This window comes from Pomacea canaliculata, linkage group LG13 (assembly GCF_003073045.1).
Source record: "Pomacea canaliculata isolate SZHN2017 linkage group LG13, ASM307304v1, whole genome shotgun sequence".
In the NCBI taxonomy this organism is placed as follows: Eukaryota; Metazoa; Mollusca; class Gastropoda; order Architaenioglossa; family Ampullariidae; genus Pomacea; species Pomacea canaliculata.
In genome coordinates, this window is record NC_037602.1 from 7,028,956 (window position 1) to 7,055,827 (window position 26,872).

The 26,872-nt window shown below is 38.4% G+C and overlaps 2 protein-coding genes across 2 annotated transcripts; both read left to right on the forward strand.

The window, feature by feature from the left end:
• Positions 1-3,136: 3,136 nt before the first annotated feature.
• On the forward strand, positions 3,137-16,267 carry LOC112554241. Its single transcript, XM_025221934.1, has 18 exons — positions 3,137-3,329; positions 3,511-3,610; positions 4,100-4,256; positions 4,499-4,544; positions 4,676-4,831; positions 5,237-5,292; positions 5,395-5,532; positions 6,276-6,447; positions 7,006-7,116; positions 7,776-7,994; positions 8,198-8,414; positions 9,058-9,272; positions 9,561-9,651; positions 10,286-10,414; positions 10,703-10,819; positions 11,178-11,357; positions 11,692-11,778; positions 16,130-16,267. Coding segments are annotated over exons 1-18 (2,280 nt in total). The 5' UTR covers positions 3,137-3,242; the 3' UTR covers positions 16,132-16,267.
• LOC112554240 lies at positions 16,130-26,575 on the forward strand. The gene is made up of 18 exons (XM_025221933.1): positions 16,130-16,329; positions 16,478-16,632; positions 16,798-16,893; positions 17,243-17,399; positions 17,619-17,664; positions 17,824-17,979; positions 18,601-18,656; positions 19,842-19,979; positions 20,759-20,930; positions 21,411-21,521; positions 22,485-22,700; positions 22,927-23,143; positions 23,360-23,574; positions 23,970-24,060; positions 25,083-25,211; positions 25,478-25,594; positions 25,794-25,973; positions 26,396-26,575. The coding sequence occupies exons 1-18, from the start codon at positions 16,148-16,150 to the stop codon at positions 26,488-26,490; spliced, it is 2,529 nt and encodes an 842-aa protein (XP_025077718.1). The 5' UTR covers positions 16,130-16,147; the 3' UTR covers positions 26,491-26,575.
• Positions 26,576-26,872: the final 297 nt, after the last annotated feature.

Genomic DNA, 26,872 nt, shown 5'->3' on the forward strand with positions numbered 1-26,872 from the left:
AGCCAACAAATATGAATGCTAGGTATTTATTAAAAGATAAAGAATAGTAAAATGCTGACATGTTAAAAGCATTAGTATAACTACCAGAATTTTATTACCAATGCTTTCTCCAAACTGCGATCTTTTGATCTGTCTCACAACTATTAATCCCTAACTGTCTTTAATAAAGGCTCTTCTTCTAAAGGGTCTTAAATTTAGATACAAAGTAAACACTAGATGTGTTTTGTTACGTTCCTATCACCATCAAGCATTCCATTACTTTCACTTGATTGTTTTTTTTTGCAGAAGAAAGCTGGGATAAATATAATCAGCAGAATAGAGTAGATAATATTTATTTTAATAATGATAATGATATTAACAACAACAACATAATGACATTGGAGGCCAGAGTTAAACAAACTGGAGATAAATCTGGCTATAGGGGACTAATATGTCTCTCGCAGGAAAAAACCCAGCAAAGTATCCCAATGATTGTTAATTTAATGTGATAATTTTGAGCTGCTACCCAATCAGTTTATAAACAGTTTATCGGTTTGATATTTGAATGAGGAAGTCTCAGTAATTAAGTCCATTGTAATAGTAATATTTCCCAAATTTTCTTTTAAGTAAATTTCAACAAAATATAAGTGGTTGAATAGTAGGAGCAAAGTCGTTCAGCAGGACACTGCCTGAGTATTTGAAGTGTGTGTTAAATAAATCCATTTATAGAAAAGGCATATGTTTTGTGGGAATGCAGAGCATTTCACAGAGGATTCAACTATTTAATATTATTTTGTTAGCAAATATACTTTGTGTTGTATTTTGGAGAGAGTTGCATGTATATGATTCAAATTACAATAGGAGAAAATCTACAAACTTTCAAATACTGCCAAATACATGTTATGAAATTGGGGAGAAAATCAAAGTAAAAAGATGCACCGTGCAAAAAGTCTTTACACAGGTGTTGCTGCTGAAGTTCAGAATACTTTTTGTCAAAGAGAATGAAACAACAATCACAGACATAAAAAAGCTGGCCCCAAGAAAAGTGAAATATTTTACCCTACCAGACTATCCACCATGGCATTATCTTTCAGTCTAGTCCAGACTGCGTTTTCTTTAGAGTTTGGATTTTTTTTTCAAAAGTAATCTGCTTTTATTGCAATCAACTGTACACATATAATGGTCTATAGACATGTCAAGAAACTGCAAATATCATGGATAAAACTTCTGCATTTTATTTATTCTTCTTTGATAACTGTTTTCTGAAAAACAAAAAGTTTACCTTACAGCACTTAGCAGGTGCCAAGAAAAACAGCCTACAAAAACAATCTTTTTCGTTGCTGTGCTTGTTTTTCTAGCTTATGTACGAACATTATTGACTGTGATTAGTTGGCCTTTTACGCATCAGAATAAGAAATAGTTGGATGTATTCTCCTGCAGGATACGACTTTGTTTGCTGGCAATTTCGCTTTCATTACATCGTTCCATCTTCAGAAAGGGCGGGGAACCTATGTTTTGTTTTTTATACAAACAGGTGCAAGGTGCATGGTAATTGATTATAGTCACTAATTTATAAAATGAATGACATCTTTTACAACTTTTTGATGAAAATACGTTCGGCCAATATTCAATATAAGCCTTTCGTCCCACGACAATTTTCTTTACAATATTATTGTAGCGACACGTGTATTCAATTAGTTTACCATTTTGCGCATCAAAACGTACCTATAAAAGTGATACTTACGGCTCCTCTTTCATTCAGATGAGCCTGGAGGTCTTTCAGGTGAGTCAACACTTTCTTATGTACATTTGTCTGTCGGCAGCAATTCACTTCATGGCTGAGAAGTCAAGTCTCCTGGCTACAGTCTCTTATAAGTCACTTGAACGTTTGTTTTAACAATCTGGAGGGAGTTGCTTATTTTTGTAATATCTTTTGAAAAAAAAGGTTATTATAGCTGCTATTTCTACTTTAAGACTAATTCAAGGTCCAGTCACAAAAGCCGTACAAAAGAATAGTTTGAAAATGAGCATATGTATTGTGATGTCGGGTACCATAGGTTGCCATCTAGTAAACAATCTTCAACATTTTAAAGCGTTAGCTGCATGAGGAGCTATCTCAGGATAGCAGGAAGTCGATTTAAACTATAAGAAAATGCCTATCGTGTTGAGAACAGTTCATGCTTGCGATGGGATCTCCTTTTGCAGACACATGTTCTAGCTAGAATGAAGACAAACGTAGTTTTCGTGCTGCTCTTAATACTGGAGACTGGTCAAGGTCAGAATCTGCTGGACAACCCCAGCTTCGAGGGAGATCTGACGGGTACATGGGACAACAATGGGTTCCTGATGGAGCGCGTGAGTGGCGATTCGGTTGACGGAAACTTCGCACTAAAGGCCAGTTCCCGGTGAGGACATCTGCTGGGGATAATCTGTTAGTTTATGTATCAGGACAAAAGCTAGGTACACTATTTTTGAATGTATTGTATTCAGCAATGCATATAATAACACAGGATATAATAAAGACCACAACGATTAACAATAGTAAGATTACCATTTCGACATCTTGTTACAAATAAACACTTGTCGAGAAAGCGGTGACCATCATTAAGACATACTTCTCGTTCAGTGTCCTTTCACAAAATTCTTATCTAAATGAAAAATAACAAAACATAAATATAAAATTCAAGTAAAAACCCGTTTGCACAAGGCACATAGAGTCTTTACTGGAGGTTTGAAAATGATCGAAGTTACAGAAGGAAGAAACAATTCCTGTGATCAAGAAAAAACGATAGGAAAAGTACGGTGGATCTTATTGCATGACTACTAAAACGTAAAGATTAAAAAGTCCCTAAAAGTAGCATACTGCATATCGTTAATATAAAACAAAGTGGCCATGTCAAAGAAACATTTCTGCTCAGTTAGAAGCGAGTTATTATGTTCTTTTATTTCTTTATTGGTGTGTTGTTGGCAATAAGTATGATAACCGACGTTCAAAGTCTTAAAAATCATGTCAATGACATCGGACGGACAAACAAACAAGAAAAAACTAATTCCCAAAGAGAAATATTTCCAGTTCTAGAATAATTTAAATATGTAGGATTGCTGACAAAGTGAACTGGTCAGGAAAAGACGAAAGAGCACTATACAGACACGAACTGCAGTCGCTCACTGAAGTACAACTGATGATTCCTTTCTTAGTGATCGAAGTCTTGAAGGACCACTGTACAGGTGATGCACGGCTTGAAGACCAGCGCTCGCTATGAATGATTGCTTATGTAAAGCTGCTCAACGATCTTCCCGGCACCCTTTGGCAGAATATCAGAGTCACTATGCAGTACCAATTTGTCGATACGGGAAGTGGAACAGTTATACTAATCTAAAATCAAAGGAATTGCAAAATTTAGTTTATGTTGGTTACACAACGACAACAAATAAGACAAAATTAGTCATAGTATGCGAGACAAGTACGTACATATGTCTATATGCATTTACATTAACATCAATAGTCGTACATTTTCTTCCGTTCTTGTAACAGGAGAGATAGGTTATTATGTGATTGGCAACCGAGGCCTGTGTAACTCCGACATGGGGTGGATTAAGATCAATGGCAGTATGAACGCGCCAGAAAGAGGTAAGCAGTGCCGTCATTATAGGGAATCTCGTCTTTTGCCTTATGGTAGTATTAAAACGCAGACAAAAAAATCACTAACACTTCTTCTACGGACCACTGCACATCACAGTTGGTCTTTCATTGAAGGATTCTATCCGGAGGAGAAAAGCTAGCAGTAAAAATAGTATTTTGCTACTAGAATTACGTTACTAAGAGTTTGAGTTTTTTGCAATCCAGATGAATTTCGAGTATTTTAAAGCGACTGATTTTTCTGATTGACCTTATCTGGGTTATACATCTTTGTCGATTTTCTGTGTCTCTGTTATAAATTACCCGCTAAGCTTTTATGGAATATTTATGTAGAGTAAGGACTAAGAAGGCATCGAAGACCTCTCAGTCCAGCCAGAAAATGACTTTATTCTTCACAGTTTCGGAAAAAACTGTTTTTTTTATTGGAAGAAAGTTTTTTTCTTTCTTCAATTGATCCGGTCATTCTAAATTTACAAACAGCGTTCAGCTGGGTCCGGTTCTCGATACGAGGCCCTGATCCAGGGGTGAACTTTTTGGTGGACAACGCCGCTCTGTATGAAGTCCCTGAGAACACCAACTGGCTCGCTGATTCCTACACTAACATCGACACATACAGGAAGTCTAATGTCAACATAAGGTAATGCATTTGTCAATATTAAGTAAATAATATCTTTTTCCTTCTGTCTACACATTTTCTCGGTGTTGTTATTGGCGCTAATGTTGTTAATGGTAATATTTGTGTCTTTACAGTCCAAGTAAAAACTAGTCACGAACTGTGTAATCATATGTCTCTGCAATGTGCCCCTGTGTGTGTGTGTGCGGCCGTGCGTGAGTGCGTGTTTCTATTTCTGTATGTGCGTGTGTTTTCTTATTTTTCAGTTTCACTTTGCCGCCTGGCGTTTCCTCGTCGAAGTTTGATGTTCAGGTAATTTCTGTCAAATAAATGACAATATTTCTGGCTGTATAATCTTGTAGCAGAGCGCAAAGATCTACACTTACTGATCTTAATAGCTGAAAGTGACGAACATTTGATGATGATTGATGATGATTTTGCAGATACGATTAAAAAAGCACCTGTACCCTTTCGGAGTAAGAGTAAAAGACACTCAAATGTCAACAAAAGCCTCTAATTTATACAGCCAACTGATCTTTAACATGTTCAACTGGGCCACAGTGCAGAGCTACAAGTGGATGTTTGACAAAGGAAACTTGGTAAATATATCAACTTACCTTTGCGATTTGGCTTCTCTTGAGAGTGAAAACTATCCTCCTAACCCTGAACGAAATTTCCTCAAAACTTGATAACGATGGCGCGTTCTCTGACTTGGACTTTCTTTCAAAGACTTTCATTATCTTTCATCAACTAAAAAAATTCTAACTCAAACTACCAAACGCATTTTTCTGGCATTGTGTGGTAAGTTTTTTGTAATACATGACAAATCCTTTTTAGGGGTGGGGGCTGGGACTAAACACGGGTGTGGTAATTTGTTGAAATAAAGAAATAAATGGAAAGAAATATTACAACACACACGTGTAGTCTGTTGGATATAAGGTGGAAATATGCTGTGCTGGAATTAAGGTCAAACAGGTAGACTTTTCTGGGGTCTTCTTTTGCAGACAAATCCAGACTTCCATAATGCAGTCAACGCCACCAACGTCCTCGTCGCAAGCGGGTGAGTGTCATCATCATCCGTCATCATAATCAATCATCATCATCATCATCTATTATTGTTGTTGTTGTTGTTGTTGTTGTTGTTGTTGTTGTTGTTTTGTAGATTGAAAGTTCGCGGACACAATATCTTATGGGACGTGGCTGACAACATACCGGATGCGGTTAAGGCGCTGAGTGGACAGGAACTGAGAGACCAATTGGACAAACACGTGCAGTACATGTGTAATCTTGGTCTTGGCAAGTAAGTGCATCTACTCTCTCTTTCCCTTCTCACCGTCGTAAGAGGTCTACACTAGTTCCTCAGCTAAGCCTCAGGTCACCTGTGGATTCAACCACAGACCTGAGTCGATTCGATCAAGGAGTGCAGTTCCTCTTCAGTAGAATTACACTTCTGTTGCTCGTTGTATGTAAACAAAACTATATTTTTTCATACAGTTTAGTCCTGTGATATACGTAGATTGCCTACCACTGTTATTTAATGCTTTCGAAGTAATACTGCGCATGGATATCTGTGTAGGAGCAACAAATATGGCTTGTTAAAAGCGACTACGAATATAAAACTAAACAACACATAGCTGGCGTGAGTCTGAGTAAAACAAAGGCCATCATGCAGCGTGTCGTGCACGTCTTAACAAAGTCCTATGAATATTAAGCTTAATTAATGCTAAAAATAATTAAATTGATTTACAAAAAATATTTTTTTCAAAGTAATTCTTCCCCCCCCTCCCACACACACACGCATACACACATGAAAAAAATATATAAAACAAGATATAAAAAAGAGGAAGTTTTACGTGCACTGGTCAACCAAAAATGATAAAGGAGACTGCATCAAAACGCACTCGCTTCGTGGCCTCATTATTATAGGGATGACGTGGCTGAAACGACTATAGGCAGTTATCAAATCTTGACGTGGTCGAATTAAAAGAAAGTTCGAATTGACCGGCACCCGAGCCTTTCTTTATGTCTATTTCTGTCTGTCAGACTGGCCCACTGGGACGTCATGAACGAGATGACCCATGGTCTATACTATGAGGAGAAGTTACAGGACCGGAACTTCACCAAAAACCTTTACCGACAAATGAAGACCTGTGACAATGTCACGAAGTTGATCTTGAACGACTACCAGGCTGTTGACATCGCAGCGTCAGCAGAGGTAAGAGCCAGAACTGAGAAATCTTAAGTCTTCTTTACAAAGAAAGACGTGGTCATACATAAACTATCTCTGACTGCTGAGGGCCTATTTCAAGATTGGATTTTTCCGAGGTTATTTTTCTTCCCGTTTGCATATGCCATCCGTTCCAGGGAGTTCCTTGTAGTCATCACTATCGACTGGAGCTCTGTCGACATCCAAGTTCTAAATCTCATTGCATTCAGAGGACACCTCAATAAATTTCAGTTAATAGCTACCTTCGTGGTAACCTTACTTCCTTATTAACTCTTAGTGTTTACAACTCTACAATCTGTGCACCAGTTCACACAGCGATGTTCTTAAAATTAGAGGTAACATTCAGACTTCGTCTATTACTGACATAATGGGCAATTTTCATTGACAATGCTGCGACTCTTTCATAAGAGTATGTGTCTTCTGTATCCGTACTTCTCGACTTATACACGTATAACTAAATGTAAAATAGAGATAGTATAACAACATTGGTAGAAAACATAAACAAATAAAGAAAAATGTTTATATTTCGTGCTTTTATGCTTCCAGGAGTACTTCCAGTTGATGTCAGAGTACCTCAGTGAAAACGTTCCCGTGGAAGGCTTAGGGGTGGAGGGTCACGTTCAACAATATCTTGCCGTTGACCCCACGCTGATTCTGGTACTTTTACAACCACGCTCATAATTCGTGTTATGAATAGTGCTTTATTAACTTGTGTAGCCATCTGCCTTTATCTTTTGTCACAAAGCTCTATACTCTAACTATACTACGGAAAGTGCGATGAAGCTAGCAACAAGTGTTGTTTGTGAGGTACTTTTTTCTTCAAAATAAACCACTGTTATCAAATAACAGGCTGTTAGGCACAAGTGGAAATTACAGCAATGGGCATCAAGCGAATTACACGAGTGACTATTATAAAAAGGAAACAGGTTACGATTTGTAATATACCAGTGTAGGCTTTAAAATTGCACGCAAATATATTGTGCAGTTTAGTGAATAATGAACAGAAATTAATAAAAGCATCCAAAGCACATTGCCTTTTTGTTTGTATGTCATGCCTAGAAATGTATACGTTTTTATTTAATCTGAGAGATGGGGAGGTCAGTAGTCGTACTGTAGGTCGGACTTCACAACTGCAGTAAAAGTTATTTAACTACAAATATTTCCTTTTATTGGCGGGGTATAAATGTTCTCTATATATTTCAACGAATACCTTGCAAGTTGCACAGAGAAAAATGATTTTATGCGGCTATGTCTGAAAAATATTAGGCAGATAGTTTTCTTAAGTTTACTGTTTGCTGTTAAATAAATTGTTTCAGAGAACACTCGACCGTTTGTCAATGTTAGGAGGAATAGATGTCTTTATGACCGAGTTTGACGTCGAGTCTCCGGACCCCGTGCAGCGCGCTGATTGGATAGAGGACGCCATGCGAGCACTGTTCAGTCATCCTGCCATGAAGGGCATCATCTACTGGAGTTTCTGGGACCAGGACACGGACAATGTTAACAGAGTGCTCATTCAGGGGACCAATGTGACGGTACGATTCCTGTTGTCTGCCTACTGTTTTACAGAAGGTGACGTTACTATAATACAAAACTAGATGTAGGTGTTGACTATGAAGAGCCAGTCTAGACCAAAGGTTTTGAAGTTATGCTATATCAACAATACATAGCTTCTTATGTCTAAGAAATTCTGTGATGTCGTAAGATTATTACTGTAGACGAATTATTTATTTGTTAGATCATAGAGCCTGGGCAGCGATTCTTCTGTCTGATAAAAAAAGAATGGACAACGAATTTGAGTAGCAACCTCGGCAGCAGCTCAAATATCTCCGCCCGTGGTTTCCGAGGCGACTACCAGGTGACCATCAAAAGGTCAGGCGTGCCGGTACAGGTGGAATTCTTCACTTTGGGATCAAGCGACATGTCCTTGAATATCAAAATTACAAACAAAACAAGTATGGTTGTTTTTTTTTTTTTTTGGTTTTTTTTTATCAGCCGAACAGTTTCTTATTTATCTGTTACAAAAGTAACCATTTTTTAATTTAACATATAACCATAATAAAAGAGGCCTGAGTTGACAAAACAATTGTCTATTCTACTGAGAATTAAGAACTCATTAAATTGAAATGGCGTCAGTTTTTTTCTGAGGGCTAATAAAAATTCATTTAGCCTATTAATTAGTAAATGGAACGATCTTATCTTAACTCAATGTGCTGTAAAGTCTGATAACATCTCAGAGTAAGATTCATACAAATCAAATGATATATTCATCCAAACAATTTTATTAAAATGAGTTTGTTATTGACTTCAGCCAATGAAACATTGTAAAGAACCTGGAACTGTATCTTTTCTATGCTTTTCACTTAGAAAGTATACAGTGGAAGATTAATCTATGTATTTAAGTAATTGTTTCCAAGGTATTGTTTGTATCTCTAGCTTTTATATCTATGTACTATTTATTTGTATAAATATAGGTACTATTTACTATTTTTATATTTATGTACTATGTACTATTGTGTAACGTTGTATTATCATTGTTGTTGGCTCCCCTTCTATGGGACAAGGGCGCTTGAATAAACACCCACTCATTCCACACAGCTGCAGTAAGTGTGCCGGTGGACAAGGACTACGTACCCAAGTGTGTCAGCCATCGTGACCAGAAGTCTCTGGGGCTGCAGTCCACGTCATCAACAAACATGCAGCTCACCTGCGTCAACGTCGAGTCCACTCCCTCTGGTGGCAACGAAGATGACGTGGCATCGGTCACCTGTGGAACGGATCGCATCATGGCAGGCTGCACGAGCTACCAGAATGTGAGCCTTTCAGCGTCTGTCGTTTACCAAAAGGAAGCCTTCCAATTTGTCTCAAGACGACTACACTTCTTTTTTAACAGAGAACACAAATGTGTCTTGCTTACCGCTTACTCTAAATAAATGTAAAATATGCCTTTTGTCGGGAGTTTTATGTTCTCGTATCTTCAAAATGTAATCTGCTATTAAGTGTAATGAATGTAGAATTGATTAATAAATCAGGCTTAGAGAACCAAATTGTTACTTACATTTTAGATATTGTTCTACGCATGTGTCTGTTCCTCATTGAAGGCCATGCTTTGGACGAGGAAAGGAGAACAGATTGTCTTGGAGAACGGAGTAGCCGTGTGCAAAGCGTACAACGGTCAAAACTCACCGGCAGGTAATTAATTAAAACATAAATCGCACGAATTTTCTTATTTCCAAAACTGAATTGTGTGAACATGTAATCAAAATATATTTGAAAATGTCGACATCTTTAGGCATTAGTCTACGATCCAATAATATTTCACGTGTCCAAAATATTGAATCTATGTGTTTGCTTAGAGTTTTTCTTGCAAAGAAGAACCTTTTGTTTATCCTATTTATCATTTTCATGGTAAAAAAATTGTGCCTTTCTGTTATGCATATTTACAAGCGAGCGAGTATATTTATATGAGGAAATTCTCTCAAAGTAAAACACGCGATTGCGTCGAAACAACAAGTAAAAGCTTTTGGAAATCTCTCTTTTTTTTTCTTTTTTTTTTTAAGCAACGGAGTATAGCAATTATGGCAATAAGAATTATGAAAATGATTTTGCATTATATTGATTTCACTGAAGCAAATAATTGTAAATGACATATTTGTAAGTAATCGAAATATTATTTACAGTTTCAAGAGATTAAAGCTGCTTTGGGCATAAGCGCTTTTCTGTTTTAGCAATGGTTAAGATGACGTAGAAGGTCTCACGGTTATGATTATGTAAAATACAAAGTCTACCCGACAATATTCTTTACATCTATTTGTTTTGTACTTAGGCGTGACTGCAGCTGCACGGTGCTGCAAGGTGTCTGGCATGAGTTGTGAGTTCCGGTCGGCAGGACCATCTTTGACTTTTGGCGGCGCGCAGGCCGAGGCCATTTGCTCTACAAATACCCTGCTTATAGGTAAAACACAATGTGATTTGCTTCTCTTTCCTATCTTGCGTTCTGAAGCTCTAGTCACGTGTTCTCGTTACGCTCTCGTGCAGTTTAGTCCTCAAACGCTTTAAATCAAGGTCCACTATACCTCCTTATGTTAGACTGAAACATCTAGCCTTGTAGATCTCTAGAGTTAATAAGCACTCAGCTATAACTGATTATAGTGACTGATGCTAAATGTGTAATCCATTTTTTCGCGACTATTTCATTTGGTCTTTAACAAATGTTCAACTTTTGCAAATTTTCCATATGCAGGTTGTTCCAGTTACAGCCAGTTCCCGGATATGAATGGGGCATATGCTAACGACACAGCGAACAGTTGCGTGGCTGAGGGTGGCAATCCTGCATCTACAGATCCTGCTGAACGTTCAGGTCGGTCTGTTTGTGTCAGTATGTAAAGGAATTAAAGTGTTCATTTCTAGGTCTTGTGTCGGCTATCAATTGCTACTGACATTTGATGGTGTATAAAATCAATACTTTAGTGTAGGTTTACATTTTTAATAACATAAGTATTATTGTGTTTGCGTTCTTTTACTTTTTACGTTTTTTTTAAAATTTTATTTATTTGATTTTATTTATAGCAGGATCCGCTGATTACGCAGCGTGATGGCATTTGTTTCTGTTTAAATCAATATTATCAGTTTGGTTTTAAAATTTTAAATATCATTAGTATTGATATTAGAATGTAACATTATTTTATTTTTCATTTTTATTTATTGCTTCATCGCAGGATCCGTTGCTTACGCAACGTGCTGCTCGTATCCGGACATCTCGTGCAGGCGCGTGTCCTCACTTCCGACAACTCTTGGAGCTGGTGATTACCAAGGAGTGACGTGCCCTTACAACACCACCATGGTATCGTGTAGCTACTTTGCTCCAGACGGCAGGTCTGGAGGAGCCAGAATCATTGGTAAGTTTGTCATTCCGTATCGTTATATATGACTTCACTTTGGTAATATTTTATTGACTGTTTAAAAAAAACTTGTTTATTGAAACTTTAAGCAAATTAAGCCGTCTCTCAGGATCAAATAAAGGAAAATTCACATTCTCATCTGAAAACATGGTCATACAGTTAAACAATTAATTATTGTTGGTGAGAAGTAATTAATCTGCATCGATAGCTATATTAGTTGTTAAGTTATTCCCTAGTTACTTATTAAAGCATTTACATTTGTAATTTGTGATCTATGAGAGGATCTGTGTGATTGTTCATCTGCAGTCGAATTATACGGTTTGAATTTCAGACTCTAATGGCGGCGACGAATGCAGAGCGTACATGGGAGACAACTTGTCTTCAGGGTCACGTGGTGTGACAGCTACGGCAACATGTTGTATGTAAAGCCGGTACAGACTACGTCGCGATCCTAGTACAGTAACAATGTCGATCGCTGCATTGTGACAGTCTGAACAAAATCTAATTATAACTCAATAGTAGTTCATTGTTCTGTTCGTTCTTAAATCGTGTTCTCACAACGTGTTAGAATAAGTTGTAGCACTTTTTACTCTTGACATCCAGTTCACTTTAAATGCATCTATTCTATGCAGACACTTCGAAAGTAAGACGTGCCCTATCTTTAATTACTTGATATATTTTTATTACATGTAGATTTTTTTCAAATGTTTTCATATCACTCATTTGTTATCTGAAAAATAAAGATTTAATATCCAAAAATCAGATATTGAAGCTATATAGACTGTGATTGTGTTAACACTGTAAACTTTAAATACAAACCATGAAATTGAATTTCACATGTCTATCTCTATTGTACTGAAATTTGAATAGAATTTTACAGTAAGACCTAGTATAAACTAACTTGTCTAATAATAATAGTATTTAAAACATTAAAGTGAATTCCCCAGTTTTTTCCTCAGAGTGCACTTTAAGACATCATACAAAGTAAACTATACAAACATGTGAATAAAATAAAACATAGACCATATCAACAAACAAATGTACAGCACAGCATCAATATCCAGAAGCAAGATCTCTCTCTCTCTCAAGTCAAATTTGAAAAAAAGTATTGAACGCTTGGTTGGAAGCTGTTTTGAATGACCTACTGCAACATCTGAGAGCAGAGCAAATGGTTATGATTTTTGGCATCGAGAAATAATTAGTAAACACGAAAGTCTTCTAGATAATTTATGCAGCAAGATGCATGATAACAGAAATACACATCGTTTAGTCGACATCTTAATAAGCAGTTTCTTCAGCAGCTATGAAATTTCAGGACTGTCAGTACTGGAGATACGACTGGCTTTATGGTCTCAGTACGATCACTCTATGTCCTAGAAATACTTGACGGCATTTGTCTCGTTTAATGGAGAACTTTGGTGTATCAACTGGTATCAAACAGTGAAAGGAATAGTAAGCTTTATGACTTAGTTTGATAGTATATAAACATATATAATAATACCTACATACCGATAAATACATGGTTTCTTAAAAGATGCTACTACAAACTTATTTTGTAATCCGGATTTACTAGTGGCATAAAGTAATGAAAGCAAGACGACTTGAGTAAAAAAAAAAAAAGCATATTATTTTGGTTTGCTGGGTTACTTTCTGTAAAAAAAAGCGATGATTACTACTCTAGGACAAAAGTGTTCACAATTTTTGTCCAAAAGATTTTACTAGCAACAACAACAAAGACAATGGACTAGTCAAGTCTTTGACGTTCTTAAGAAAGTTCTTTCTCTGACCACCGCTGCGTCCATTACCCTTCAAGATGTCTCGAGGGACAGTCTTCGACAGGGTGTCGTGCTGGGTCACATGGACAAATGTCTTGCATCTTACGTCTCTCGACTGTTGAAAGTAGAGAATTAGCGGCGCATTTATACAGACATTTTTACAATGTGGCCTAACACAGGGTCAGAGCAAATAATTTATTCGTAGAGGAAGAAATAAATGAAAATACGCACCACAGTTGTCTCAAGTGCCAGTCAGCTGGGTTGTCAAGTAGATTCCGACCTTCCTCCGTCTCCAGCATCATCACTTGAACAAAAATACCATTGTCTTTCTGTTAGTTATAAGACGATTCTACAAAAGAAGATCCCAGTGCTAACATACATGAACGGTTCTTACGCGCAAACTCGTTTTCTTTTCGTTCAGATCGACTTTCTCTTATCGCGTGAATAAGGTTTAAAGAGCTGCGAATGTGTTTCAAAATGGTGTTCCCCTCATGTACCAAACATCCTTAATACTCGCTTTCTGAAAGTGTTGTAATATTTGAATGTACGGCTTCGTGACTGGACCTCGATTTATTGTCAAGGCAGTTTCTAAAAGGTTTTATCACAAAAGTAATCAAATATCTGAAGATTTCTAAAACAGACCTGCAGGTGACTGATGAGTGACATATAACTAGAAAACTAGTTTCGCAGCAATGGAATGTACTGCCTTAACTTAGCAGCCGACAGGAAAATACGCACAATGGAGTTTTTGACTCAGCTCCAGTCGTCCCAAGTTGACGGAAAGAAGGAAGGAGACGGAGGTATTCGTTTTATAGGCATGTTTCGATACGCCAAATTGCAAATTTATTGACAACACGTGCTGTCACAACAATATTCTTCTGGAAATTGTACGTTGTCTCAAAATGACAAATTCCAGATGTAACACATTTACACCAACTAATTGAATAATATTTCATTGTTGCGCAGAACGCTTATCTTGAATATTGGCCGACCGTGCGTCCTTGGGAAAGTTATAACAGGGCTTCTGCTTACGCAAAAAATTGCGTACAGTACGCATTAAAAGTTCGGAGGACCCCTTCAATTTTCGTCAATGGGGTCCCCTCCAAATTTGGGCGAGGAACAGGGACCCCTTAAAAATCTGAAGAAGGGGTCCCTGGGACCCAAAGAATTTAGCCTTAGCAGAAGCCCTGTATAACATCTCTTAAATGCTTGTTACTCTACATATAAATAGGGACCTAAGAATTTCCCTTTATCTTTCATCTGTTTGTCCGGAAAAAACTCATCTGAGTCATTATAAAAATGAACACGAGACGCTGTAATGAAAACGAAATTGTCCGCCAGCAAGTCTTATTGTCTTTAAGAATCGAGCTGGATATGCTCGTTAAGATCGCTTTTAGACCAGAAAAATTACGGCAAGAAAGAAAGAAAGAACTTTAGCAGAAGGACGAATAGGCAGAGAGATAGAAAGAACAAGGTATAATATAGTCACAAAGTGTAGACTGCTTAAAGTGTAAGCACTGAGTGTCTTTTGCATCCCATAGCCGACCTTCACCTTTTATTCGGGCAAAAGTGCATCTTAAGTAAGCGATGTCAGTTAATTCACTATCAATGTTTTCTTATCCACCATTGTTGACATATTTTGAAAAGTGGCCTTGTATGACGTTTATTGTTTACTTGTAATTAATGAGGAACAAGCTGTTGGCTCAGTTTGTGGGAGCCTGTTAGGCACACAACACTCGGATCAGATGGTGTAAGCCGTAACAACGAGAACTGTTACGTGATATGATCGAAACTTATTATTTTTATTTGCACCTTTTCAGTTATCTTCTTGTAGATTTGACTGATTTTAAAAAATACATTCTGTTAAGTTCATTTCAAGTGCTTTCTACGCGGTTTCCAGCCTGGTGAGTCCCTAGAAACCGCTGGTCTTTCCGTCCAACTTGCTTGTTTCGGCCATGTCGCTTGACACGTTATCTTACGAAAGCAATCGTCCATCCCCCACATCGCCTTCTCTGCTTCGTCTGCACTTTCTTTCTTCAGTCTCACACGGCATATGTAATGCGATATTTTTGCTGCCATAATTTTTTTCTCGTCAACTGATTACATTATCAATTACGGCCAATTCCCTGTTTCAGACCTCAGCAGAAAAGAACTATTCTTCAACGGAACGTAACTTTCCTGGAGGACAATTTCGTTTTCATTACAATGTCTTGTGTATTAAAGAGTACGTTTTCGTAATGCCTCATAGATTTGTTTTAGACAGGCAGATGTAAGGTGGAAGAAAATTGCTTGGTCGCTACTTATTAATAGCGTAAGAAGCATTTGACAGATTTTATGTTGTTTTGAAGGAAAGACGCTCGGCCTATATTAAAGCATTGAGCTCAGCGATGGAAAATAGTAATATTAATAATTAGTTGGCATTGATTTGCTGTTTTCTCTACAATTTTCTCAGAGATATTGCTGTAGAGACACGTGTATTCATTTAATATGCAGCTTTGTTCATGCCTTCTATAAAAATGGTACTTGCCACGCCAACTTTACTCTGACGATTTTGGAGGTCCTTCAGGTAAATCATTCACTTCTCTCTACGTCTTTGTCCGTCGGCTCCTGAAGTGAACGCAACACATTCTATGGATGGGACATCAGTCTCTTTCCATAGAGAGCTCATTCCTCTCTTGCAAGTTTGCTTCAACAATCTGAAGGCGCTTGCTTATTTTCATCATTCATTTGTTTAAACATGTCTTTATTTTACTATTTCTGTTTTAAGACACTGATTCGAGGTATAGCCCTTAAAGTACTTTAAATTGTAAATTTTGTTTCCTAATGTCTATACCGTTGGTCAACATTTATTTACCATTCTAAAACACTCTTAAGCCCAGATCGTAAAACCCTAATCACGTGTTAACAGAATATCTTTCTAAATGCAAAGAAAAAAAATATCGTATCGCGCTAAGAACAGTTCATGGATGCTGGAGTTGGGATCTCCTTTTGCAGAGACGTGGTCTAACTAAAATGAAGACAATTGTAGTTTTCGTGCTGCTCATAATGCTGGAGACGGGTCTAGGTCAGAATTTGCTGGACAACCCCAGCTTCGAGGGAGATCTGACGGGCACGTGGGAGAACAATGGGTTCCTGATGGAGCGAGTGAGTGTCGACAAGGTGGACGGTAACTTCGCACTCAAGGCCAGTTACCGGTGAGGTCTACTGTGACAACACGCCTACCAATGCTTTTCCCCCTGTTTCCTCTCTGGCAGCATTTCGCGTTTCTTTATAACGACTCCGCAGACGTTAAAACGTGTAGTAAGTAACATTGCTAGAGAGATTTTGTTTTTCATGTTTTAGCGATCGAAGTCTCGAAGGACCACTTCAGGTGCTGTACGGCTTGAAGACCGGCGCTCGCTATGAACTAAGCGTTTTCGTCAAGGTGCTTAACGATCTTTCCGGCACCCTTTGGCAGAATATCAAAGTCACTATGCAGTACGAGTTTGTCAATCCAAGTAAGTCTTGCAACTTTAAGCTCAAAGAAAAGGCAAAACTTAAGTTAAGGTTGTTTATACAATGATAATAAATGACGAAATCTGTTACTGCTCTGGATACACAAATGCTTGCATATGTGTACATGAAAATCTCTAATTGTAAATTTTCTTCCGCTCATGTAACAGCTGAGATCGGTTATTATGTCATCGCCAACCGAGGCCTCTGTAACACTTCCATGGGGTGGATTAAGATCAATGGCAGTATGAACGCGCCAGAAAGAGGTAAGCAGTGCCGTCATAGGGAATCTCGTCTTTTGCCTTATGTAGTATTAAAACGCAGATTAGGTAGATAGAAGTCTGGACTTTTGCAGTTCATATAAAACGGAGTATTTAAAAGCGATTGATTTTTATGATCGTCTGTATGTGGGTAATAAATCTTTGTCGACTCTCTTTAAATTACCCGCTAAACTTTTATGGATTATGTAGTGTAAGAAGGCATCAAGGACCACGTAGTCCAGACGAGAAATTGATCTGATATTTTTTTTTTAGATTTTCAGAAAAAAATTCTCTCAGTTTGTACTTAATGCTTTTCTTTCTTCGATTTATTCGGTCATTCTAAATTTACAAACAGCGTTCAACTGGGCCCGGCTTGCGATACGAGGTCCTGATCCAGGGGTGGACTTTTTGGTGGACAACGCCGCTCTGTATGAAGTCCCTGAGAACACCAACTGGCTCGCTGATTCCTACACTAACATCGACACATACAGGAAGTCCAACGTTAATATTAAGTAAGTAAAATGTTTTTTGTCCTATTTACATGCTGTCTCGCTCTTGTTAAAGACAGTAATCGTGTCTTTACAGTCGAAGTAGGAAATGGTCATGAAACAAGTAAACTTAAAAAAAAAAAATTGTAATCACTTGTTTATGCAGTGTGCGTCACTGTGTATCCGCGCGCGCGTGTGCGTTTACCTAATTTTGTATGTGCTTGTGTTTTCATATTTTTTCAGTTTCACTCTGCCGTCTGGCGTGTCCTCTTCTCAGTTTGATGTTCAGGTAATTTCCACCAAACAAATGACAATATTTCTGGCTGTACAATTTGTGAACAGCTTGTAGCAGAGCGCAATATTTGCACTAACTGATCTTAATGGCTGAAAGTAACAAGAATGTGATGATAATGATGATGATTGATGATTGATGATGATGATTTTGCAGATACGATTAAAAAAGCACCTGTACCCTTTCGGAGTAAAAGTAAAAGACACGCAAATGTCAACAAAGGCCTCTAATTTATACAGCCAACTGATCTTCAACATGTTCAACTGGGCCACAGTGCAGAGCTACAAGTGGAAGTTCGATAAAGGAAACTTGGTAAATATATCAATTAAACTTTGCGTTTTGGCTTCTCTTAAGAGTTCAAATTATCCCCCTGTTGTTGAAATTGCATTCAAGCAGCGACCTCCGTCCTCCTGTCGTTATGGTGTATCAACAAAAATGTTTGCTATGGCCTCTTCTACGGCTTTCCTTTGTCTCGTCAGATGATAGGCGTTGGCCAAAGGTAACTGAGCTCGTGAGTGACAGTGGAAGTAACTTTGACCACGCACGTTAACACATTACTGCAGGGGAACGTTATGCATAATTCTTACGCGTATGTCAATTACATAATACACACAGATCACGAGCCCGATCTTTTCTTTTCTCTGATCAAAAGACTTGCGAATCAAGAAACAACATTTCTTAAAACGTCAAGTCATTTTAAGTCTTAGTCTCGAAGAAAAAATTCTTTTCATTAGAAATGGTAACTTTTTGTAATATATGGCAAATCATTTTTAGGGGTGGGGGCTGGGACTAAACACAGGTGGGGTAATTTGTTGAAATAAAGAAGTAAATGGAAAAAAATATTGCAATTGACAAGTGTAGTCTAATGTGTAATGGAGATAACCGGGAAATTAGGGTGTAATAGGTGGACTTTACTGAGGTCTTCTTTTGCAGACAAATCCAGACTTCAGTAATGCAGTAAATGCCGCCAACGTCCTCGTCTCAAGCGGGTGAGCATCATCATTATCATTTAGTTATTGTCCTGATCAAAATAAACTTACTAAAGAGTAAGAGAATAAGCACAAAATTAGTACCTTATTTTTTAATTGTACTCCCACACTTTTCAATGTGTAATGTAGTGCTACTTTATTAATATAATGCTATAACAGAACACAATACAACACAATACACTACAACTTTATTGGTCCATTAGGGCAATTACAGGTAGTGCTCATATGCTAGCAATACACAGATAAATACATTTGTACACATGTGCACATTTACTACAGTAAATAAGTTGTTTCTTTCACACACGCACACACACAGAGAGAAGATTCAGTTGGTGGCTTTAGGTCACACCAGGCTAACACAAGATCACGGCAAGTTGAAGATTTCAAGCGAATGGCACGTGAAATGAATGAGTTGTGGATGCGATTCTTTGTGCATACAGGCATTGATTACCTGCAGCTAGACCACAAGAGTTAGAATTCACATGCAAACACATGATCAGAAACAGAGGATGCGTAATGCCTTCCTGAGGTTTTGCTGATGACAAAAGGCTGCCAAGTCCCTCTACCTGTTTCCGGTGATCTTGAAACAGATATTAACAAGAAAGACAAGACTTTCCGTCACCTAGGGAGAGTCTGTGGAACAAAGAGATGAAAGAAAAAGTGATGAGACATACAAAGAAGGACTGACAAAACCGAGTGAGAATGACAGTTGACAGAGAAAGTTCGCGCTTGAGCTACAGGCGATGATGGGTCTTACGGAGGATTATGTCAGTTTTGACGTTCCATTTAAGATGGTTATCGAAGATAGCCCTTAAATATTTGTGATTCTTTGAGGCATTCAGGACAAGGAAATGTTCGTCATAGCAGCGTACAATTTCAGGAAGAGCACCACCATGAGTATGTTTATTCTTATTAAAAATATGACAGCAAGGCAATGTCATCAGCAACTGGTCTGAAGTTATTGAGTTGACTGGGCCTAGTGGTGTTTGAGACAGAATTGACTGAAGGTATATTTGTTAGTCTAGAACCGATGACTGCTTAAATTGTCTATATTTGTGTGTATGTTGTCATCGTGACCATTATTTTTGTTGTTGTCAATTTTGTTGCTGCTCTTGTCATTGTTAGTATTGTTGATAATATAATTGTCTTCCTAATCATCATCATCATTATTATTGCTTTTTGTAGATTGAAAGTTCGCGGACACAATATCATATGGGACGTGGCTGACAACATACCGGATGCGGTTAAGGCGCTGAGTGGACAGGAACTTAGAGACGAGGTGGACAAACACGTGCAGTACATGTGTAATCTTGGTCTTGGCAAGTAAGTGCATCTACTCTCTCTTTCCCTTCTCATCGTCGTAAGAGGTCTACACTAGCTCCTCAGATAAGCCTCAGGTCGCCTGTCGATTCAACCACAGACCTGTGTCGATTCGATCACGGAGTACAGTGCCTCTTTAGCAGAATAACACTTCTGTTATTCGTTGTATGTAAACAAAACTACATTTTCAATACAGTTTAGTCCTGTGATATACGTAGATTACCTACCATTGTTAATAAATGCTTTTCGAAGTAATGTTGCGCAAAGATACATGAGTAGGAGCTAGAAAATATGTTTATTGTTTAGTTTAATTTACACTGTAGCAGAGCAGTCGGAAAGGCAGAGCCGTACCGCTCATAGCAACAAATATGGCTTATTAAAAGCGACTACGAATATAAAACTAAACAGCACATAGCTGGTGTGAGTCTGAGTATAACAAAGGCCATCATGCAGAGTGCCCTGTGAATATTAAGCTCAATTAGAAAGGATGCTAACATTTAATATATTGATTTACAAAAAATATTTTATCAAAGTAGTTCCCCCCCCACACACACACAGAGAGACACGATTAAAAAAAGGGGGAAGCTTTGCGTGCACTGGTCAACCAAAAGTTATGAAGAAGACTGGATCAAAATGTACCCGCTTCGTGGCCTTATTATCACATGGATGATGACGTGGCTGAAACGACTATAGGCAGTGATCGAATCTTGACGTGGTCGAATCGAAAAAGTTCGAACTGACTGGCCCCCAAGCCTTTCTTTATGTCTATTTCTGTCTGTCAGACTGGCCCACTGGGACGTCATGAACGAGATGACCCATGGTCTATACTATGAGGAGAAGTTAGAGGATCGGAACTTCACCAAAAATCTTTTCCGACAAATGAAGACCTGTGACAATGTCACGAAGCTGTTCTTTAACGACTACCAGGCTGTTGACATCGGAGGGTCTACAGAGGTAAGAGCCAGAGAAATCTTAAGAATCTTCTGTACAAAGACGGACGCCGTCATAAGATCGAGGTCAGCTCATTACTTACTGTTACGAACATTTTTTTAGTTTGACTTGTTTCCGAGGTTAATTTACATCCGGTTCGCTATACCATCACCTCCAGGGAGCTCTCTCTAACCATCACAATGTACTGAAAGTAAGATATCGAGGTCTGCCGACCTGCGGGGTCTAAATCTCCAGCATTCAGAGGAAACCTCGATACTTTCGATCAATAATTACCTCCGTGGCAACCTTACTTCATGATTACTTTTCCTTTGTAGTATCTCACCGACCTCATCAGTATGCAGTATTTTGATGACGTCCAAGTGTAGATACACAAAAACAGGGAGCTTAAGTTTGATGTAGCATAACTAAATATAACTCGGTACCGTTAGAAAGAGATAAATAGAACTAGAAATGAGTGTTTATTTCCTGCTTTTATGTTTCCAGGAGTACTACCAGATGATGTTAGAGTACCTCAATGAAAACGTCCCCGTGGAAGGTTTGGGAGTACAGGGTCACTTTCAAGAATATCTTGCCGTTGATCCCACGTTGATCCTGGTACTTTTACAATCACGCTGATAATTCTATTGCAGTCTGTTTTAACCTTTGTCACAAATTTCTATACTCTAACGATACGGCGGAAAATGTGATAAATCTGGGAACAGGTGTCGTTTGTCGAAGTTCCTTATGAGTAAACAGTTGTTACAGAATACCAGGCTGCTAGGCACCAGGCGAAATTACATTCAATTGATAAGAGCTGATTACATGAGCGAATGTTGTCCAAGAGAAACATGTTATGGTTTGTATCTAGAATTGTAATTTAAGTAGACGAATTAAAGACAATTATCGGATGTTTTAATAAATAATGAGCATAAATTAGTTTTAAAATCCGCAGAAGGAACTCGCCTTTACGTTATATGTCATTTGTACCCTACCCGCAAGTTAAACTGTGAGTGAAAATTGCACCCCTGTAGACTTGTAACCAGTGTCTGTATAGATAAATTTATTGAAGTAATGTGCAGTGGTTCTCACTTTTTTTTCTTTTCTTTTATATTAGCACTACGCAGTTTCCTGTTTAAAGGGTTGGGGAACGTCGCACAACGTTTCTGAATGTCTTTTCATATATACACTCACATCAATCATACTGGGATAAATTGCGTAAACAGAGTAGCTTTGCAAATCAGAGTTAGTTTTTACAAACAGTTCAGAGAGAGAGGTCGCGGACATTCGCACTCTTGCGCACTTTGCTGTTCACTTTAATCTTTCCGTCTAAGTTATCTAACTACAAGATTTTAATTTGTATTGGTAATAATTCAAATATCTTCAATTGCTATTAAGTTAACATTTCATTAAGTAACCTTGATTGCAATTCAGCTGTTGCCATTTCGGTGTCTCAGCATGATTGTTTTATATATTTCGTCAAAATGTATTGATAGTTTCACAAAAATACGTTTGTTCGGCGCATATTAGGCAGTTGAGTTCTAAAGTTTATGGCTTGCTGTTGTATAAATTGTATTTCAGAAAAGAGTCGACCGTTTGGCAACGTTAGGGATAGATGTCGTTATGACCGAGTTTGACGTCCAGTCGCCGGACCACGTGCAGCGCGCTGATTGGATAGAAGACGCCATGCGTGCAATGTTCAGTCATCCTGCCATGAAGGGCATCGTCTACTGGAGTTTCTGGGACCAGGACACGCAAAATGTTAACAGAGAGCTTATTCAGGGAACCAACGTGACGGTACGATTCCTGTTGTCTGTGTTCTGTCTCAATAAACAATACTACACATTGGTTTTCATTAGACATAGCCAATCTAGAGTTAAGCTTTTCAAGGATCATGCTACACATGCTTACCAACAATGCTTAGTTTCATCTTATTCTATATAAATATATGTATTTCTTCTGTATATGTAGCTATAGGATTTCATTTAGAGTATTAATTTACGTGTATCATTAATCGGTGTAGATTATAGAGCCTGGACAGCGGTTCTTTTGTCTGATAAAAAAAGAATGGACAACAAATTTGACTAGAAACCTTGGCAGCGACTTAAACGTCTTCTTCCGTGGGTTTCGAGGCGACTACCAAGTGATTATCAAAAGGTCAGGAGTACCGATACAGGTGGAATCATTCAGCTTGGGATCAAGCGATATGACCGTCAACATAAAAGTTGCCAACAAAACAAGTAGGTGTTTTTTCAATTAGTAAAATAACTCCAGTTGACTTTACAGAAATGAACCATGTGATTATTATCAATGAAAAAATAGGTTTTGATTCTCATGAAGTTCAATATATCGTCAAATTAAGGTGACATAAAGAATTTTTCTTCTTTGGCAAACCTTTTGTCACTTAGCTTAATAATTAGCAACTAGAACGGTCTTGTCCTCACTCACTCACTCAGCGGCAGCAAACGTGCCGGAAGACAAGGACTATGTACCCAGGTGTGTCAGCCATCGCGGCCAGAAGCCTCTGGGGCTGCAGTCCACGTCATCAACAAACATGCAGCTCACCTGCGTCAACGTCGAGTCCACTCCCTCTGGTGGCAACGAAGATGACGTGGCATCGGTCACCTGCGGAACGGACCGCGTCATGACAGGCTGCACGAGCTACCAGAACGTGAGCATTTCAGCGTTTATCTCTTACCAGGCGACAGCCATGCATTTGATTGCCTCATGGTTTAAACAGCAGATCATCACCCACAAAGAAAATAGCAATGATTATTAAGTTACAAACAAATTGTTTGTACGTGTGAAGTCCAAATCTAGTCGCCCTTTCATCTCGTTAAAACGAAGTGCACACATTTTAATGACATTGATGGCTTCTAGGTCTTGAATCTATGGGTGTCAGACCTTTATAAAAACAGTTCATACAGTCTTTTTTGACTTAACACCTGTGCACATGACGACAAAACGACGAAACATGCAAATGATCTAACATTCTCGGTTAGAAAGACACATATCTGGAGCAAGTCTTTTAGAGATTGTTCTACGTCTGTCTTGTCCTCATCGCAGGCCATGCTTTGGACGAGGAAAGGAGAGCAGGTTACCATTGAGAACGGAGTGGCCGTGTGCAAAGCGTACAACGGTCGAAACTCGTCAGCAGGTAATTAATTAAAACATAAGTCAAACGCTTTTCTCACTCCAAAAAACTAAGTTGTGTGAGCATATATTGAAAACATATTTTGAAATAAAGTAATTTTAAGGAACTGGTGTATGATCCAGTAATATTTCATAAGAATATATTGGATTTTCTGGGCTTTTTATATTTTACTTTAAAGAAAAATCTATTTTATTTAAAACAATTTGCCCCACCTTAAAAGACCAAAAATGCCTTATCGTTACATATATTCACACACACGAGTGGTCCATATCGTTACCTAGCCACAACCAGTCGCGACCTTGGGAAGTAAGTGATAGACGGGACCACTCAAGAATAATAATTGCACATCACACCTCTCTTTCTCTGTCTCCCTCTAGCCCCCCAGGTCGTAAAACTGCATGTGGTCGAAGGAGAAGAAAAAAACCACTACGTCGGGTGTCCGGTTCTAATAAAAAATATTAACACCTGGCACAATAAACACGAGGCTACACTGCCCTGTACCATTTACGTACAAATAAAGGTTCCGCTAAAGTTTGTTATTTTTATGTCTTGAGTGGACCTATGATTGTACAAAAAGGTTTGCCACAGACCAGTCCGTGCCTCAGTGTGTGTGTGTTTTTTTTTTTCATTTATTCTCCCATACATTCTATCCACACCTGCAGTCCGTAAGTCGCAATGGGGTTAAAATAATAAAAAAAAGAGAGGCACGGACTGGTCCGTGACACGGTTAGTATTCGTCCACTTCTCTCCGTGCTGGCTGATCTCTTGAGGAGATAATGAGTAGCGTGAATGTTCACTGGCCTCTGCCTCGAGACACACTGGCACCGAATGACCACAATACGGAAATAGCGGCGTTCCTTGACCTCACACCCTTTTTGGTTTCCCTCTACCAGTGTCCACTCGTCCGTTTGGCTGCACGCTTGAAGTAAGAAGTATTCTATAGAGTGTAAATGCGACGCATTGAAGACAACCTTTTTAATTAAGACGTCAGTCTGATAATATGTTTTACATCTGTTTGTGTTTAGGCGTAACTGCAGCTGCACGGTGTTGCAAGGTGTCAGGCTTGAGTTGTGAGTTCCGGGTGGCAGGACCATCCTTGACCTTTGGCGGCGCTCAGGCCGAGGCCCTCTGTTCTACAAATACCCTGCTTATAGGTAAAACACAGTGTCTTGCATTTGTAAAGCTCTAGTCACATGTTCTCGTTACATTCTGCATGCATACTGGTCTGAAATGTTGTAAGACAAGGTGCACTAAATTTCCTTGTGTTAGAGACACAAGCTTATCTTGTAGACTTCTACAGTTACTAAGCGCTCAACTATTACTGATTCAAGTGACTGGTGCTGAATTTATTATCCATATTTTTATAGCTTCTTTATTGATTCTTTAACAATTATTCAACTTGCTAACTTTTCAAATATAGGTTGCTCCAGTTACAGTAAGTACCCCGATATGAATGGGGCATATGCCAACGACACAGCGAACAGTTGCGTGGCTGAGGGTGGCAACCCCGTATCTACAAATCCTGCTGAACGTTCAGGTTGGCTGATTTGTGTCATTATATAAATACAGTGTTCATTACTCAGTCATATGTGGGCTGTAGATTACTACTGACAGTTGTTGCTGTATAAAATCAATGTTCGTATATTTCAGTGTCTGAATTGTTAATAGCATTAGTATTACTGTGTAAGTTTAATTTTTGGCGCATTTAAACTTTTAATTTTTGTTTATTTTTACAGGATCCGTTGCTTACTCAGCATGCTGTTCGTGTCCGGACATGTCGTGCACGCACGTGTCATCACTTCCGACAACTCTTGGTGCAGGTGATTACCAAGGAGTGACCTGCCCTTTCAATACTTCCATGGTCTCGTGCAATTACTTTGCTCCGAATGGCAGGTCAGGCGGAGCCAGGATCGTTGGTAAGTTTCAAAACTCGTAAACCAAAAGGTAATGGTGACTGGAGATGTTTAAAATTACGGAACAGTACTTTTCCCTGGATGTAAAGGCCAGTATTTGGCGAGCTGATCATGGGTAATTTTGCAATTAAGTACACTATTTTCAACGTGGATTATTGAATATTTAAATTAAAGTTTTTACTGGGGTTTTAACTTGATCTTTCCTGAAGATAGTGTAGATTTATATACATCTCACTATAGTTTATCACACTGTTACAAATTATCAATTTTATAGTATAAAAGTATATAGTATAAGCAGTTAATTTCCAGGGATAGCTGTAATCATTCTTCCATAATTTATTAGTTATTTCAAGAACATTTATATTTGAAAAAGTTTATAGCATGGAAGAATCGGATTGTTCATCTACTTTTACTGTTTAATTCAGAGACCAATGGCGTCGAGGAATGCAGAGCATACATGGGAGACAACTTATCTGCAGGGTCACGAGGCGTCATAGCGACGGCAACGTGTTGTATGTAAAGCCAGTACGGACTTAACCTACGTCGCGATCACATTACGATAAAACAGTCGCGGAATTGCCTTCTGACAGTCGTAATAAAATCAATGAGCACTTAAAAATAGCTCCTTGTTCTCCTTTTTTTAAAAACATGTTCTTTCAACACGTTAAACTCATGCAAGCTTTACTCTTTGACAGACTCTTTCCTAATGCCGTGAGTTCAATTTATAAAGCATTAAAATGAACTTATATAACGCACATTCCGGCCCTATGAACAAGCTCATGACGCTTTACACAAAAAACGCACACACACGCGTGAGCGCGCACTTATACATACACACTGATGCACGCAATACAACAAGCAAAATTGTTGTCTAAAGAATGTTATATGGGATGAAAGATATG

What these genes read in the sequence shown, in the direction of transcription:
- LOC112554240 (XM_025221933.1), top strand. Translation starts at nt 16,148, where the DNA reads ATGAAGACAATTGTAGTTTTCGTGCTGCTCATAATGCTGGAGACGGGT. An exon ending in TTGATCCCACGTTGATCCTG is followed by an intron (nt 21,522 to 22,484) that starts GTACTTTTACAA and finishes ATTGTATTTCAG; the next exon opens with AAAAGAGTCGACCGTTTGGC. An exon ending in AGGCGGAGCCAGGATCGTTG is followed by an intron (nt 25,974 to 26,395) that starts GTAAGTTTCAAA and finishes TGTTTAATTCAG; the next exon opens with AGACCAATGGCGTCGAGGAA.
- LOC112554241 (XM_025221934.1), top strand. Translation starts at nt 3,243, where the DNA reads ATGATTGCTTATGTAAAGCTGCTCAACGATCTTCCCGGCACCCTTTGG. An exon ending in AAGTCTAATGTCAACATAAG is followed by an intron (nt 4,257 to 4,498) that starts GTAATGCATTTG and finishes CTTATTTTTCAG; the next exon opens with TTTCACTTTGCCGCCTGGCG. An exon ending in TACAAATACCCTGCTTATAG is followed by an intron (nt 10,415 to 10,702) that starts GTAAAACACAAT and finishes TTCCATATGCAG; the next exon opens with GTTGTTCCAGTTACAGCCAG.